This window comes from Moschus berezovskii, chromosome 24 (genome assembly GCF_049115385.1).
Source record: "Moschus berezovskii isolate FMDL1 chromosome 24, NW_MosBer_1.0, whole genome shotgun sequence".
NCBI lineage: Eukaryota > Metazoa > Chordata > Mammalia > Artiodactyla > Moschidae > Moschus > Moschus berezovskii.
In genome coordinates, this window is record NC_142483.1 from 39,504,080 (window position 1) to 39,518,824 (window position 14,745).

The window sequence follows — 14,745 nt, forward strand, 5'->3', positions numbered from 1 at the left end:
GGCTGAACTTGGTGAATATTTGATGGATTTTTGTAGAAGGTTCACACTTGAACATAAATTTCATAGATGATTTTGAATATACAAAAATATCTTTTATTATAAAAAATGTAAAGTAATTATACAAATTGAGAGAATAATAGTATGATGAACCTCCATGTACCCTCTACAAACCTTTACTGTTAACAGTTCATGGTTCATCTCATGTCATCTCTCTCCTCCCAGCTAGCTTTCCCCAATTATTTTGAAGCAAGTGTCATCATGGCCCTTCATTACAGATTACATTTTTCAACTGCTTTCTATTAATGGTTTAAAACCATTTGAATAGAGCAGGGCATCAGTGGGGAAAAACCCTCCTCAGTCAGAGTCCCTCTGGGCATCAGGCTTGGGGCCAGGGAATGCTCACTGCCCTCAGTGCCCAGAGTGTCCTGCAGTGAACAAATAACGGAGGCCCTTTGGGGAACCAGTGATGTCATCTCTCTTCCGCCCTTCCTCCTCTCCATTATGTACCAGCAAACACCCAGCCCCAACCCTGGCAAAACAAAGCATGTTTTCGCAGCCACGGAAGTCAGACACTATTGTTAACCTTTTACATGAAGGGAAAGTTTGGTTTTCTATTATCAGCAAGACCATCCTCCTTATTGTGAGAACAACTACTACTACATTTTTTTTTCCTTTGAGGTATTATACACACACACACACACACACATATGTACACACAAAGATGCCCAAATCTTAAATCTGAGCGCTGCTCAATTTTTAAATCCAACTGTACCCCCTTGACCCTTGTCCAGATTGAGATAAAACATCTCCAGCACCCCAGAAAGTGCCCCTTCTCCAAAGGGCACCCCAGAAATACCCCCCTGCAAAGGTAACTGCTATTCTGTCTGCTGCTGCTGCTGCTAAGTCGCTTCAGTTGCTATTGGTAAGTTTTGCTTCTTGAACGTCATATGAATGGATGAATTCAGTATAAATGGATTCTTTTTGCCTTGGTTTTTTTCACTCCAAATAATGTTTGTGAAGTACATCCGTGTTGTTCTGTGTAACAATAGCTTGTTTCTACTGCAGCATAACCATCCAGCATTGCAGCTTTGTGTGAAGATATGATGTGTTTATCCATTCTGTCTTAGTGGCTAATATTTGTTTACTCTGTGTACTGAGTGCTTTAAGTGAAATAGTTCAACTTTTAGGTTCGTTTGTGTTACCCATTGTAATTATTGCCCTTTTATAGGCAAGAGATGAGCTAATTTCCCCCAGGGTCATACAACTAACATATAATAGAGCTGTTTAAACGAAGTCATACAGTTGCCAGACCAGTTCTCAGCTCAGTGCTTCCATATTGGGCTTTCTCTGACTTGTCTGATGTGATCTGTAAGCTTCCACAGACTAGATCAGGTCTTCAGGCTCTGTGGTCCTTGGGGATGATCTGTTTTCTAGATGAAGACCTTGTGGGCACAGAGTGTTTTAGTAACCTGGCCATGGCTGCTCAGCTAGTGAGTGGTGGAGCCAGGGCTGGAATCCTGGTTCCCAGATTCCTTGTCTCTTATTTTTGTTGGCATTTGTTTATTTCCATCACCAGCAGAGTGTAATATGTTTTATCACTCAATGGATCAGCTCATACTTTTGGTTGCAAACAACAGAAACTGACTAACCTAAGCCAAAGAGGAAGTTATTGGGAGAATATTGATCACTCGCAGAGTTGATAGGGCAACAGAGAACCAGACTGAGGTGCTGAGAAAAGCTGGCTCTTGACAATTCCCCAGACATCCGGCCCTGCTCCCACAAGCAGTCTTTAACTTGCGCTGGGACTTCGTATCCATATCCGTCTGTCCAGGTGCAGAGGCCAGGACAGAGGCCCTAGCTGTCTAAGTGAAGACAGCTTCCTGTGTTCCCTGGAAGGGATTGCAGGTCCCTTCTGTCAGCCACAATTTTTTACTTTTATTCTCTGGGTTAAAGTTGATCTGTATTCAATAATCCTTGCAAAAAGGTAAATCAAAATTGAATTGACCAAGTTCAGTGATGACCTAGATGGGTGGTACGGTAGGGAGTTGATATATGTATCCATATGACTGATTCAGTCCGTTGTTCAGCGGAAGCTAACACAACATTGTAAAGCAGTTATATGCCAATAAAAAAAAGTTAAACTGGCCAAACCAAAGAGGTCAAAAAGGGAAGTGTCTCCCTACATTTCTGGTTTTTTAATATGTTTATGAATGATGGTTCTGCAACCAGGAAAGATGATAAGTTTACAGGATAGCAACCGTGGGTGTCCTCAATCTAAAAAAGCATCTGGTCACTTACGTGGGAAAAAATTACCTTGTTGTCCTTTGTCCCTCAGGAACAGTGTCTGTTTTCTGCAGACAAGTAATGGAAGGTTGATTTGGCAGTTGCATTTGGAAAATGTCACCAGACTTCAAAGAGCTTCTTCTGTCCTGGCTTGGAAAATGTGGTTCGCATGCAGCAGACACAACAATGTGCTGTGCTGGTTTCCTCTTTAAGTGAAGTGGACTTGATTACTTGTTTGTGGAAGGCTTTTGTTGGAAGTAAGAGGTTTTCCTTTTGTGACCTGCCATTGAAGACTGTTCTTCCACCTTGAGTGTCCACTCATTCATTCATTGATCTTGAATTTACTAAGTACACTTGAGACAGGATGATACAGAAGTCAGATAAGGTCTGCTGTTGTGAAACTGTTGGTCTCGTAAGTCGAGTTGGGAAAGTCCTTAACACCCAACAATTTTTGTTCTCCCCTTTCATTGCTTCTTTGAACTCCCTTGGTGGGAAATTAACATTCCCCTTTCTCTTTGTTGATCACATCGTCAGTGCCTTCTGAAATGTTTATTCTGTTGCCCCTTAACCTTTTTCAAAAGAAGATACATTATGTTCAACACTTAAAATTTTTCTTATTTGAGTGCATGTCAATTTACCCTTGATTTCTCCCTATATAAAATTACATTTATGTATGCTGGCTGAATGAAGAGTTTTTAAAAAAAATAACTTGTTGGCTATTTGTCTCTTTGATCAGTGAGGTGGGTTACAAGAGCTCAGATTCTTTGCAATAAGGGACTATGTTTGCCTAGTTAACTGCCACCACATCAGCCAGGGGGTAGGGTAAGAGACAGTGAAATGGATGCTTGGCAAATTGGAGGACAGACTGCAGCAGGGCTTGGTTTGGTCTTTAGCAAACTCATTTCTTCTTCCTGAGCTTTCAACTGAAATGCATTTCTTAGTTCCTGACATCATGGTGGGGTAGAAGGGTCGTGTGATTGGTTATCACTGATGACCTGTGAGCACGAGTTTAATATTTCTTTCAGGCCAATGAGCTCAAGAGAAGATGTGCCTTCTCATGGCTCTTTTTCCTAGAGAATCCTTCCACATACTGAAGTGCGAGATCTGGTGGCCTAGGAGAGATTCCTCAGAAATGTTATGTCTGGCGGAGAGTTGCTGGATTATATATTAGATCATATGTTGCCTTTTGTCACCCTGTAGTGTAAAATGATATCTCAGTATGATATTGAACAGTGCTTTAGTATTAAAAGGTCATTTATTAAAAGTTAAAGACTTTCATGGGTACATGGGTTGGAGGAGGAATTGCTTCACAGATATAGGTTTTCCTCTTGGCAGTGATTAAAATGTCTCAGAACTTAGAAGTGGTGATTGTACAACATTGGGAATGCATGGAATGCCGCAGAATTGTTCACTTGAAACCAGTTAATTTTATGTGAATTGAACCAAAAAAGTCAAATATTGATAAAGTGCAGAATAAAAATAACACTCCTATGTCTGGCACCTCACGCCTTCCCACTTGGTAGAAGCAACAACTTAAAACATGTTGACATTTTCTTCTGGTATTTACCACTGTATTTCTGGATGATATGTGTCTCTTAATGTCTGTAGATTAATCTCTTTTAAATATCACCTGTTCACGCCCTGTTTTTATAGATGAGGGTGGCTTCTGACACCTCCCTGTGCACCCTCCATCCTCCAGGTAAAGTTATATCACATCTTTTGGCTAAATTTATATCTGGTGTTAGCTTCTTAATGACTGTAAATGTTGTTCACTGTTGAGGTAAAGACATACTAGATTTTTTTTTTAAATATTGAAGTATGGTTGATATACAATGTTATGTTAGTTTCAAGCGTATGACAAAGTGATTCAGAGATACACACACACACACACACACACATTCTTTTTTAGGTTCTTCTCCATTATAGCTTATTAAAAAAGTATTGAATATATAAGCGAGGATGGAAAGGGGATCCCTCCATCGATCAGTTCCACCCATCCATCTTCTTTTCATGTTCATTTATTCCAACTTGGGAAGGTATATCTAAGATTCTTAGGAGATGAACTTGCATTTTTTTTGTTTTTAATTTTCATTGTATTGGGGTTTTGTTGGGAGAAGGGGAAGAAGAGAGGGAATATCTTTATTCTGTCCTCTGAAAACTAACTTCGAATCAATTTCAAGCCTTTGTAAGCCTCAGTTAACATATTCTCTAGGTTTAGTTACGTTTTCCGAGCCAGAGTGGATCACTGCATCTATTTGTCGTACTGATTTCCTCTCCTGTCCTCTCCTCTCCTCTCTCTGGCACCCCATCCTTTTGTCTCTTCTATCCCCATCACCTTAAATTACTGGCTGTCCTGTATTTTCAACTGATGGACAGCCCTCTGAACATTTCATCTTGGTTGTCTCATACGTATCTCAAAGCAAGCATAACCAGAAGATTCTTGACTTCTCCTGTTCTCCTCTAAATCCATCCCCTCCCAGCCTTCCCTTTCTTAGTAGGCACCATGATCAAGAAGAACGCTCCCATAGAAACACAAACCAGGTTCTTCTTTGCTTAAAGTCCTTTGCTACTTTCCCACTGCTTTTGTAGGACAGGCGTTGCTTTCCTGCGGCCCATCTACAGAACAGATACAAGTGTCTGCCCTCAGGGACCTTCCCTTCTAGAGTTCAAAGCTGTGGAGGACAGCGAGGAACTCAGTTTCAGCTGTTCTTGCAGCAGACTTTATTTTCTCACCAAGTCTCTGATGTGTGTGCCCTCCGAAGTTGGCTGCTTTGCCTTCTCACCCCAGCTCAGGACCCCTTACATTAAGGTGGGCTCCAAGCACACTTGTGGCTCCTGTTGCTACTGTCTTCCCCAGCCGAGCACCACAGTCCTCAGGTCACGGTTAACACATCTGCTAAGCAGTTGAGTATTCCCCCTCCAGCCGAGTTCTAGAATGCTGTCTAAACCGTGGAGGACCACCTCTGGCCCCTCTCCAGGCCACGCGCCCTTTAACACTTCCCCCAGCCCCTCCATTCAGCTAACTTCTCTTTTGCTGGCCCAGTGTGGCATCTGCTAAAGCTTAGGAATATTCCAAAGTAATTTTTTGAAAGCTGAGTTTAGTTTATTCTTCAAAGACCTGAAAAGAACACTTGTCACATGAAAGATCTTTGTGACATTTCTTTGGGGTGAAATCAAAGCGCAGTGTGTGCATATGTGTCCATGCATATATAGACACACGTGCATACTTGCTTCCCCCAAACAGGTAAACTTTTTGCACTGGATTGCCTATATTTGTGCATTTCTATACTTAGCACAGTGTTCAGATCCAGCAGAACTTTAATTTTGTCCTGTTGTGCCGTCCAAATGGCAAAGGGCAATACAGAGCCGCTGAAGTGCAGAATTTCAGAAGGTTACTTTAACATCCCATTTGAATTGCTTAATTTAATTTTCACTTAGAATCAGTTGCTAAGCAACTGGGAAGGCAGGACAAAATCAGCAAGGCTAATTTGGTTCTGTTACTAGTGTTAGCATTGCTTATATTTACATAAATGGTTAGTTGTAAAAATGCTTAACCCAGTACAGTGCTCTGTTTTATCCAAGAAGAATAGTTGCTGTGGAAGTTACAGCAAGACTTTAATTGGATTGACAGTGTTTCCGTTCACACTCTCATCTTAGGTGAATGGAAATTATCTGAAATTTTGAGCCTGTTGGTAGTCCATTGGTTTGTTAAGTGGGGTGCTTGACTTCGCTGTACTATGAACAGTTGTAAAAGGATGCTATCCGTTGCATGTTAATCCCTTGATATTATAGATCCGGTTGATCCTCAAATCAACTTAAGCCAAATTATTGAGGGGGTGGTGATGTATACCATTTAGCTATCATCATATGAATTGTTTTAGAGGAAAAAAACAGACAATTTTCTCAGTATCTTCTTACTGATGAAAATTGAAATTATTAACCTCAGTTGACCCATAAAGTAAATCATATATCAAATATGAATACTGGTGACTTAAACGTTTTGAAGTTTTTTGTATGATGTCATACACTTATCAAGGAAGTCACCGTGGCCCAGTGCATACGCCACCCTCTATCCTGTGTCAAAGATAAGACGTTTAATGCTGGCCAGTGGTCTCATGGTTGTGTGAGATTGTTCTCAGGGCGAATGGAGAGTTCACATGGTTCAGATTGGTAGAAAAACTGTGCCTTTCCGTGATGTTGTGGAGCTGCCACTGACGGAGTAAATAACAACCTTTGACTTTCATTGGAGATGGAGAGAGCAGTCCTATCTTTTAAACCAGTTTCCTGCCCTGCCCTTTGTTCTGTAAAGACCTGGATAGCGTCTTTCCTGTGCACTAACAATTACTTTCAATAGATGAATTGTATTCTTGATAAAGATGGCTTTTATATTTACCTTATAACTGCTTGTTGTTGCATAGAAATATGTAGTGAAGAAGGAGCTTGGAGAAATAGGAAAGTACCTTCTATTTCTGCAGTTACATGATTTCAGTTTTTTTCTGAATGATGTCAAGTATCTTACTGGACTTAGTAAAAGTTCATTGATCCCAGCTAGAAGAAAGGGTGGTCTGAATGAGAGGAACGTCTTAGTGTCTGCAGACTTCCCAGGTGGCGCAGTGGTAAAGAATCCACTTGCCAATGAAGGAGACACAAGAGACGTGGGTTTGCTCCTCAGTCAAGGAAGATCCCCTGGAAAAGGAACCCACTCCAGTGTTCTTGTCTGGGAAATTCCACATGAACAGAGGAGCCTGGTGGGCTCCAGTCCATGGGGTCACAAAGAGTTGGATACGACTGAGCAGAGACACTTAAGTATCTGTTTACTTGAGATCAAATGAGTATTTCTCACTTTGAGATCATTGTTTGGCTAAGACAGTAAGTAGGCATTTACTTGTCCTGTCAGAAAATGCTTCCGTGGACAGATAAGTGTACAGTTAGGAGACTGAATTTCTTTAAAGGCTTGGTCTGATCTACTTTCTGAGTACAGTTTTCCAGATCTAGGAGTTAATTCCAAATTTATTATTAATTTACTCTATAAATACCTTTTGAAAATCCTTTATATCAAATGGTAGAATTTTTAGGAAGTGAGTATAAATTTTACTATTAGGTTTTTAGAAGTTATTTCTAAATTTTTTTGACGGCATATCCCTGTGAAAAATGTTACATGAAAATATCCCTAAACTTTGTGTATGTATGTGTGTTTAAAAGTTGTATACGTGTGTTACTGTACTAATGTATACTTTATAAAAACAAGCAGGAAAATAGACAACGAAAAAGATTATGGTTGAACAAAATAATGCAGTGTCTTAATCATGATTAGCACACTATCAGGTATATGAATGCTTAAGGCACATGAATGCTTTGAGTAAAGTTTATTATTAGAGGCAACATGTTAAGTATTTTAAAACAATTTTTAATATCTGGGTGTCTTTTTTCAGACCTTCTTAGATCATCATTTTTTTTTGTTTTTCTGGTTTGTGGGGTTTGCATTTCTACTGTCTTTGATGTTTTTATTTCATTGCAGGCATCTTTTGAAGCCACTAGTTCATTTTGTGAGTTAGTTCTGCTGTATGTGCTAAGTTGCTTCAGTTGTGTCTGACTCTTTGTGACCCCATGGACTGTACCCCATGGCTCCTCTGTCCATAGGATTGTCCAGGCAAAAATACTGGAGTGGGTTGCCATTTCCTTCTCCAGGAGGAAATGCTCTGGTCGGCACTTCCCGACCCAGGAATTGAACCGACAACTCTTATGTCTCCTGCATTGGCAGTTGGGTTCTTTACCACTAGCTCTGTCTTCTACTACATAAAACAGTGTAAAAAGTCGCAAGCCCAGGCAACCCTAAACGAAAGCATATCACCATGCACTGAGAGAGACAGGTACAGAATGTCTGAGTGCAAGTTCTCTCTTTTTCTTCCTACTCCTCAGAGAATTAAAACAACACCCAAGAAACCATTGCCCAGGGAAATGCCTCCTAATAAACTTCTGTTTTTCTAAAAATTTTCTTGAATTGAGGACAGTTGGATTTATATCCAGAAATGCTTGCATATACTGTTATTGTATATGATGCAAAGAGCTGACTTATTGGGAAAGACCCCGATGCTGGGAAAGATTGAGGGCATGAGAAGAAGGGGGTGACAGAGGATGAGCTGGTTGGATGACATCGCCGACTCAGTTGACATGAGTTTAAGCAACTCTGGGAGATAGTGAAGGACAGGGAAGCCTGGCATGCTGCAGTTTATGGGGTCGCAAAGAGTCGGACACGACAGTGACGAAACAGCAACAGCTGTTGTTGCATATAGTGAGAATATTGCCCTTAAATTCGTTCATTATAAGGGAAACGAGATAACTCTAGGGCAGCATCAAGAGTTCTGGATTTGGACTCTTGAGTCCCAGCTATGCTACTAACTGGCTGTGTGACAACAAACAGTTGACTTTCGAAAAGTTTCATTTTCCTCATCTCTGTTCTCACATGATGGTGATGAGAATTAACCATCAAAGGAGAGGTTTGTAAAAGGGCTTTGTAACTTGTCACTTATATTTACATATAATTTATAATGCTTTAATGAAATAGCAGAAAGTTTTTTCCATAGGTTGAGTGTATATCCATACATCCTCAGTGACAACTGTTTGCTTATTTGTTCCACTTCTAGACTGCCTCTTTAAACTATGTCCCATGAATCGCTACTCTGCCCAGAAGCAGTTCTGGAAAGCTGCTAAGCCAGGAGCCAACAGCACGACAGACGCAGTGCTGCTCAACAAACTGCATGTACGTACTGGGGTGGGACCCCATGGCGAGGTCTCATGAGCCGCCGTATGGTTGTGTCTGGGTGGAATGGGTTGGGAAGATGAGTTTTGCAGCCCTTCAGCTCTGGATACTGACTTTGTTATGTTCTTTGATAAAGGGATAAAAGAGATCCTCTGTGATCCTAAGGAAAGGTGGGTCTTGGTTATCCTGAGATGTCTTGAGAGTTACTTTTCTCGATCATTTCTTTTTTTTTTCCTCAGCCATTTCCTTTTCAGAATGGCTTTGAGTAGAGTACTGGTTATGAGCACAAGCTCAGCAAGCAAACTGCCTAGATTTGAATGCTAGCTCCACCCCTCACCAACTGGTCATCTTGACTGAACTACTTGGGTCTTTTGTGCCTCTGTTACCTCATCTGTAAAATGGGAATGATAATAATATCCACATCAAGAGTTTGTTGTGAGGATTACATGAAATGCACCATGAAAGGTTCATGTCAACAGTGCCTGCCATAAGATAAGTGCTCAGTAGATTTTAGCTGCTCTCATTGTATTTATCTTGTCTGTTGATTGACATATCAAAGAGATGCTCATTCCACAGCCACTGTGCTGTGTGACCATAAGCAAATTTTTGAGCCTCTCTGAGCTTGTTTCTCCATCTGTCAAATGATAAATGATGGCATAATTCTTCTAGTGTCTATATGACCTAATTCTTCTGTGAGGCTTATCTGTGTGGAACTTCTTTGCAATGTGGAGACGAAACACATGACATATATCCAATGTGGTATTATTGAAATTTCAGTCCATTCCACACCCCCCAATCTGCTTTATTTTTCTGCTTATCACTTCCCATGATCTTTCCAATTTATTCGTTAGCTGTCTACACCGATTAGAATATAAACTACACAAGGACAGAAATTTGTGTCAGGTTTACTGTATCCCTCTCCCTCTTGCCTACAACATGTGGAGCACTCAAATATTTACTCAAATAATTTTTAAAAATCTTTCTCGGGCGATGATAATCAAGGACGTACAGTATCTGTGAGCACGTGGGGCTCATGCCTGCCCGGTTTGCGACCAGGAAGTGGCAGAGTCACAGCCAGCTGTGCTGGGTGAGGTGGGGCTCACGGAAGGGACTCCTGTACTCAGCACATGCTGTGTTAGGTGGGACTGAGGGCTCCGGGCATGATGAGAAGACCAGGTCCCTGATCTCCCCGAGCTGAGCCTCTAGTGTGAGGACACGCACGCACACACTGCCTTTAAAATGAAAGGCAGACCTTGTGCCTGCTGTACGCTCTGAGGTGTCTGAGCTGTCCTCACTATGCTCTGGCCAGACTCACTCTATTTCCTTTCATTTCTTTTGTTTTGGAGCACCACAGACTCTTAAAAGTCTCAAGACATTAGTGCTTACAGCTTATCCTATTGAGAACATCCTTCTCCTGACTTTGCCTCCGTTGAGATCTTTGCCTCCTTCGTCTCTCAGTGCAAGTTATCTCAGCAAAGTCTCTCCTCAGCTCCTTATCTAACCCTTGTCTTGCTTCCCTGCATCATGCACCCTGTTTATATCTTTCTCAGCACTGATCACAGTCTGCAGTTATATTAAATAGTCCTCTTAATTATCATCTGTCACTTAGTAGAATGACAGCCCCACAAATGAGGAGCATTGCCTGTTTGGTTTACCACTGTATCCCCAGTGCCTTGTAAATAGCGTTTGGCACATAGTAAGTGCTCAAGAAATATTCCATGAATGGATGAAAATAAAACACTGTGCTCAGTGATGGTGGTAAAGCTCTGGCAGTGTCTTACCTTCTGGGAGCTTCATAGCTGACCAAGAAATAAAAGTAGTGACACAACTGGACAAATACTGCTGCTGCTGCTAAATCACTTCAGTCGTGTCCGACTCTGTGTGACCCCATAGACGGCCTCCTACCAGGCTCCCCTGTCCCTGGGATTCTCCAGGCAAGAACACTGGAGTGGGTTGCCATTTCCTTCTCCAATGCATGGAAGTGAAAAGTGAAAGTGAAGTCGTTCAGTCGTGTCTGACTCTTAGCGACCTCATGGACTGCAGCCTACCAGGCTCCTCCGTCCATGGGATTTTCCAGGCAAGAGTACTGGAGTGGGGTACCATTTCTTTCTCCGGTGGCAAATACTATTATAGCGCAAACCACCAAAGCTTTGTGAGCACCTGGGAAGAGCTTCACTGGTGGCTCAGTGGTAAAGAATCCATCTGCAATGCACGAGACACAGGTTCGATCCCTGGTTTGGGAACATCCCCTGGAGGAGGGCATGGCAACCCACTCCAGTATTCTTGCCTGGAGACAGAGGAGTCTGGAGGCTCCATAGTCCATAGGGTTGCAAAGAGTCAGAAACTAACTGAAGCAATTGAGCACGCAGAAGGAGCTCCCAATTCCTCTTGTGTGAATAAGGGTGAGTGATATGGTAGTCAGGGAGGACTTCCTGGAGGAAGAGGAGGTGACAAGTAAGCCTCACAATGAGGAATCTTTGGCAGTGAGAGATAGGAGAAGGATAAAAAGCAGAAAGAGATCACTTTGGAGGCTTCCAGGACCGCATCATTATTTTAACAGTTTTAGGGCAGATATTCTCAGCCTCAGCAGACACATTTCTCCCTCTGAATAGCAAATATTATTAACGTGTAGCTGTATGAACAGGAAATAAAATTTATAAATAATATAGCCTCCCAAGATACCAAAGATTGAAAATGAATTGTAAAGGTAAAATAAAAGGAAAGGTATTTTATTAAGTTACTGCTCAGGCATAATCATTCTAGAGGACATAAGAAAATAAATGTTTGTACCTGTTTGTATAAACCTCATGAATAAGGCAGCCAAAGTCTGTGGCTGATGTACGTATCTAGTACCGGTGGCCCAAAAAGCATGTTTTCCGTAAGGTGATTTTTCAAAATGGTTAGCAGTTCTTCATAAAGTTTCAAAGAATGCATAGCACACTCCTCTCTTTATTAAAGAACACTCCCACTTTTGGAAAATTGTTAATAATAGCATCAATTAAACCATGCAAAACCGTGCTTCATGTGAATGTGTAAAGTGGAGTTAGGGACTTGGCTCAGAAATGGCAGAGAGCCGAAACTTCCCTGGTCTGCCTTTCAGTGCCGGGGGGTGGTGCACGTTTCATCCCTCGTCAGGGAACTAAGACCCCCACGTGCCATACTGGGCAGCCAAAAACGTAAAAAAATAAGTAAATAAAAAGACATTGCAAAAACCCAGCTCTTTAACCCCTGTGACTATCCACTGGAATTCCAAATTGTGTGGGAGGAATGATGCTTCTCCCTTGAACAGGACTGTGCTATGCATTTCTGGCAGCCGGCATCCCTGGCTCTTGTCCAGAGTACCAGCAGCGATTCCCTCCTCCTCTAGTCTTTGTGATGATCCAGGGTGCCCCTGTAGTCTGTGCTGGGAGCATGGGAATCGTGTTGAATGGGTAGAAAGGGTTGCTCAATTCTGTACATCTCTCAGAAGAGCTATTTAGCAAGCACGCCTGTGGGGTTATCGTGGTGGAGGCAGTGCATGTCTTTAACTGTCCTGGCTCCCCTTTTCTCTAATAACAATGATTATATTCAGTGAGTTTTTGCTGCTGTTGTTTAGTTGCTAAGTTGCATCCGACTCTTTGTGACCCCACGGACTGCAGCATGCCAGGCTCCTCTCTCCATGGAATTGGATAGCCATTTCCTTTTCCAGGGTATCTTCCCAACCCGGGCATAGAACCTGCGTCTCCTTCGTTGGCAGTCAGATTCTTTACCACTGAGCCATCAGGGAAGCCTGATATCTTCTTAATACATCTCAAACTGTTTCTTCTACACTATTTACAGCAAGGGATGTAAATTGAGGTTCCTCATGGCCACGCAGGAAACCATTTGGAACAAAGGGGTCTTGGTGGGCCAGCCCGCTCAGTGGCTTGTGTCTGTGTGTAGGTCTGAGGACACCTCCACCTCCCAGCTGCTGCTGCTTGGGAAGGTGCGCCTAGAGCTGCCATCACATATAAAGAGAAACGAAGGGCCTATGCTTTGATGTGTTATCTTTCATTTTTTTAGAAATGTTGGCAGCTAATTCCATTCATGTTTAAAACCCACACTCAACACCAAAACCAGAATGGCCCAGGCGGCGTGACGTTCTTGGCCATCCATCCACAGCCTGTGATACACATGTCGTCTCATCAGCAGTTCCTTTTCACGTTCCTTCCCACAAATGAACGCTGAAAAAAACTACCCAGTTGAAAAATGTAATCCTAAAGGTGACCGAGAACTTTGAACTCCAAACAAGCAACAAATGTTCTCTTTCATGCTGTTCTTGCTTTAAATAGATTTTAAAAGGAAACCAGCGCTGTCCCCTGATTTAGGATTACTAATGTGACTTTTGGGTCTTAGTTACTCTGTGCAGTTCCTGCTTCCCTTGCTTAGTTGGACATTTTTTTCCCCGCTCGTGTCTGAAAGTCATTCACATGTTCTAGTGTCGTCATTAAAATGCTGTATTTTGGGAAGCCGCTTGCCTTTGGGGGTGGATGGCCGGTCTCCAGGGGGTTTTCATTTTTATTTTTGTCAACTACTGTGGAGCACCCCAATCAAAGGTCAGATTATTTTAAATTAATGCCATTTAAGGAATTAGTTGTCTAGACCACTTTGACTTCCTTTTGCCTAGGCTGTGCAACATGCCACCAGCTCTCTGAAGGACAATGACATCTAGTGGCTGGTTGCCGTGTGTGCCTGTTCTTTCAGGGAGAACTGGATTTTAAGCCCCCTGGTCATGATTTCCCAAGACTCTTGGCAGAATGAGGTCCCCCCACCCTTAACAAATCATGTAATTTGTTCTTCGGGCCTTGACTACATTTCCTGACAGCGTTTTTATCTGTTACCTTGAAATAGCACCTACCTTGTTTTGGTTCTGAGAAATGATCTGTTACTTTAAGCTGGAAAGAACCAGAGGAGTGATGAGTCTTGATTGTCATCTGAAGCCTGGGTCCTGCATTGCTTATTTTCAGAAGCCTTAATTCAATATCATGTTATGTAATTCAGAGTTTTTTGACCTTAAATAACCTTTCCTCACTGCTCCAGTGACCTCTCTGTGGTAATGTAATAATGGTTTCTCTATTTCTGAAATAAGATAACAGGTGACTGTGATGGGACTGACCTTGATGTTGCTTAGGGAAACACGGTGATGTCCATGGTAAATAATGGGTAGAGAGCATAGCTTAGAGTGCCATTTCTTCCTTAGATAGACATTCTGAACTGTCCTCAAGTTGTTGTGCAAGGAAAAGAGCAACAGGTACTTGTTTTATTGGGATTCTTAAATATTGAAAAGGTAACACATTTAAGGTGGCTTTTTATTTACTTTTATTTTTAAATGAATTTTTATTGGAGTGTAGTTGCTTTATGATGTTGCGATAGTTTCGACTGTACAGCAAGGTGAATCAGCTATATGTTTTCATATATCCCCTCTTTTTTGGATTTTTCTTCCCATTTAGATCACCACAGACCACTGAGTAGAGATCCCTGTGCTGTATAGCCGGTTCTCATTTGTTATCTATTTTATACTCAGGAGTGTGTATATGTCAGTCCCACTCTCCCAGTTCGTCCCACTCTGCCTCCCCACCCTTAGTGTCCATACGTTTGTTCTCTGCGTCTGTGTCTCTATTTCTGTTTTGCACATAAAGCTTTTTAAAAACCCAGGCTTCTTGCCATGCAGATAGGATGAAGAT

The 14,745-nt window shown here is 41.9% G+C and overlaps 1 protein-coding gene across 1 annotated transcript in view; it reads left to right on the forward strand.

Annotated features, from left to right (window-relative positions):
- The window catches only part of ITPR1 (inositol 1,4,5-trisphosphate receptor type 1), a 360,426-nt gene that overhangs the window by 122,164 nt on the left and 223,517 nt on the right, over positions 1-14,745 (forward strand). Inside the window, exon 4 of the mRNA XM_055414365.2 lies at positions 8,928-9,043. Within this exon, the coding sequence (XP_055270340.1) occupies positions 8,928-9,043 (116 nt within the window). The remainder of the gene's footprint in view (positions 1-8,927; positions 9,044-14,745) is intronic.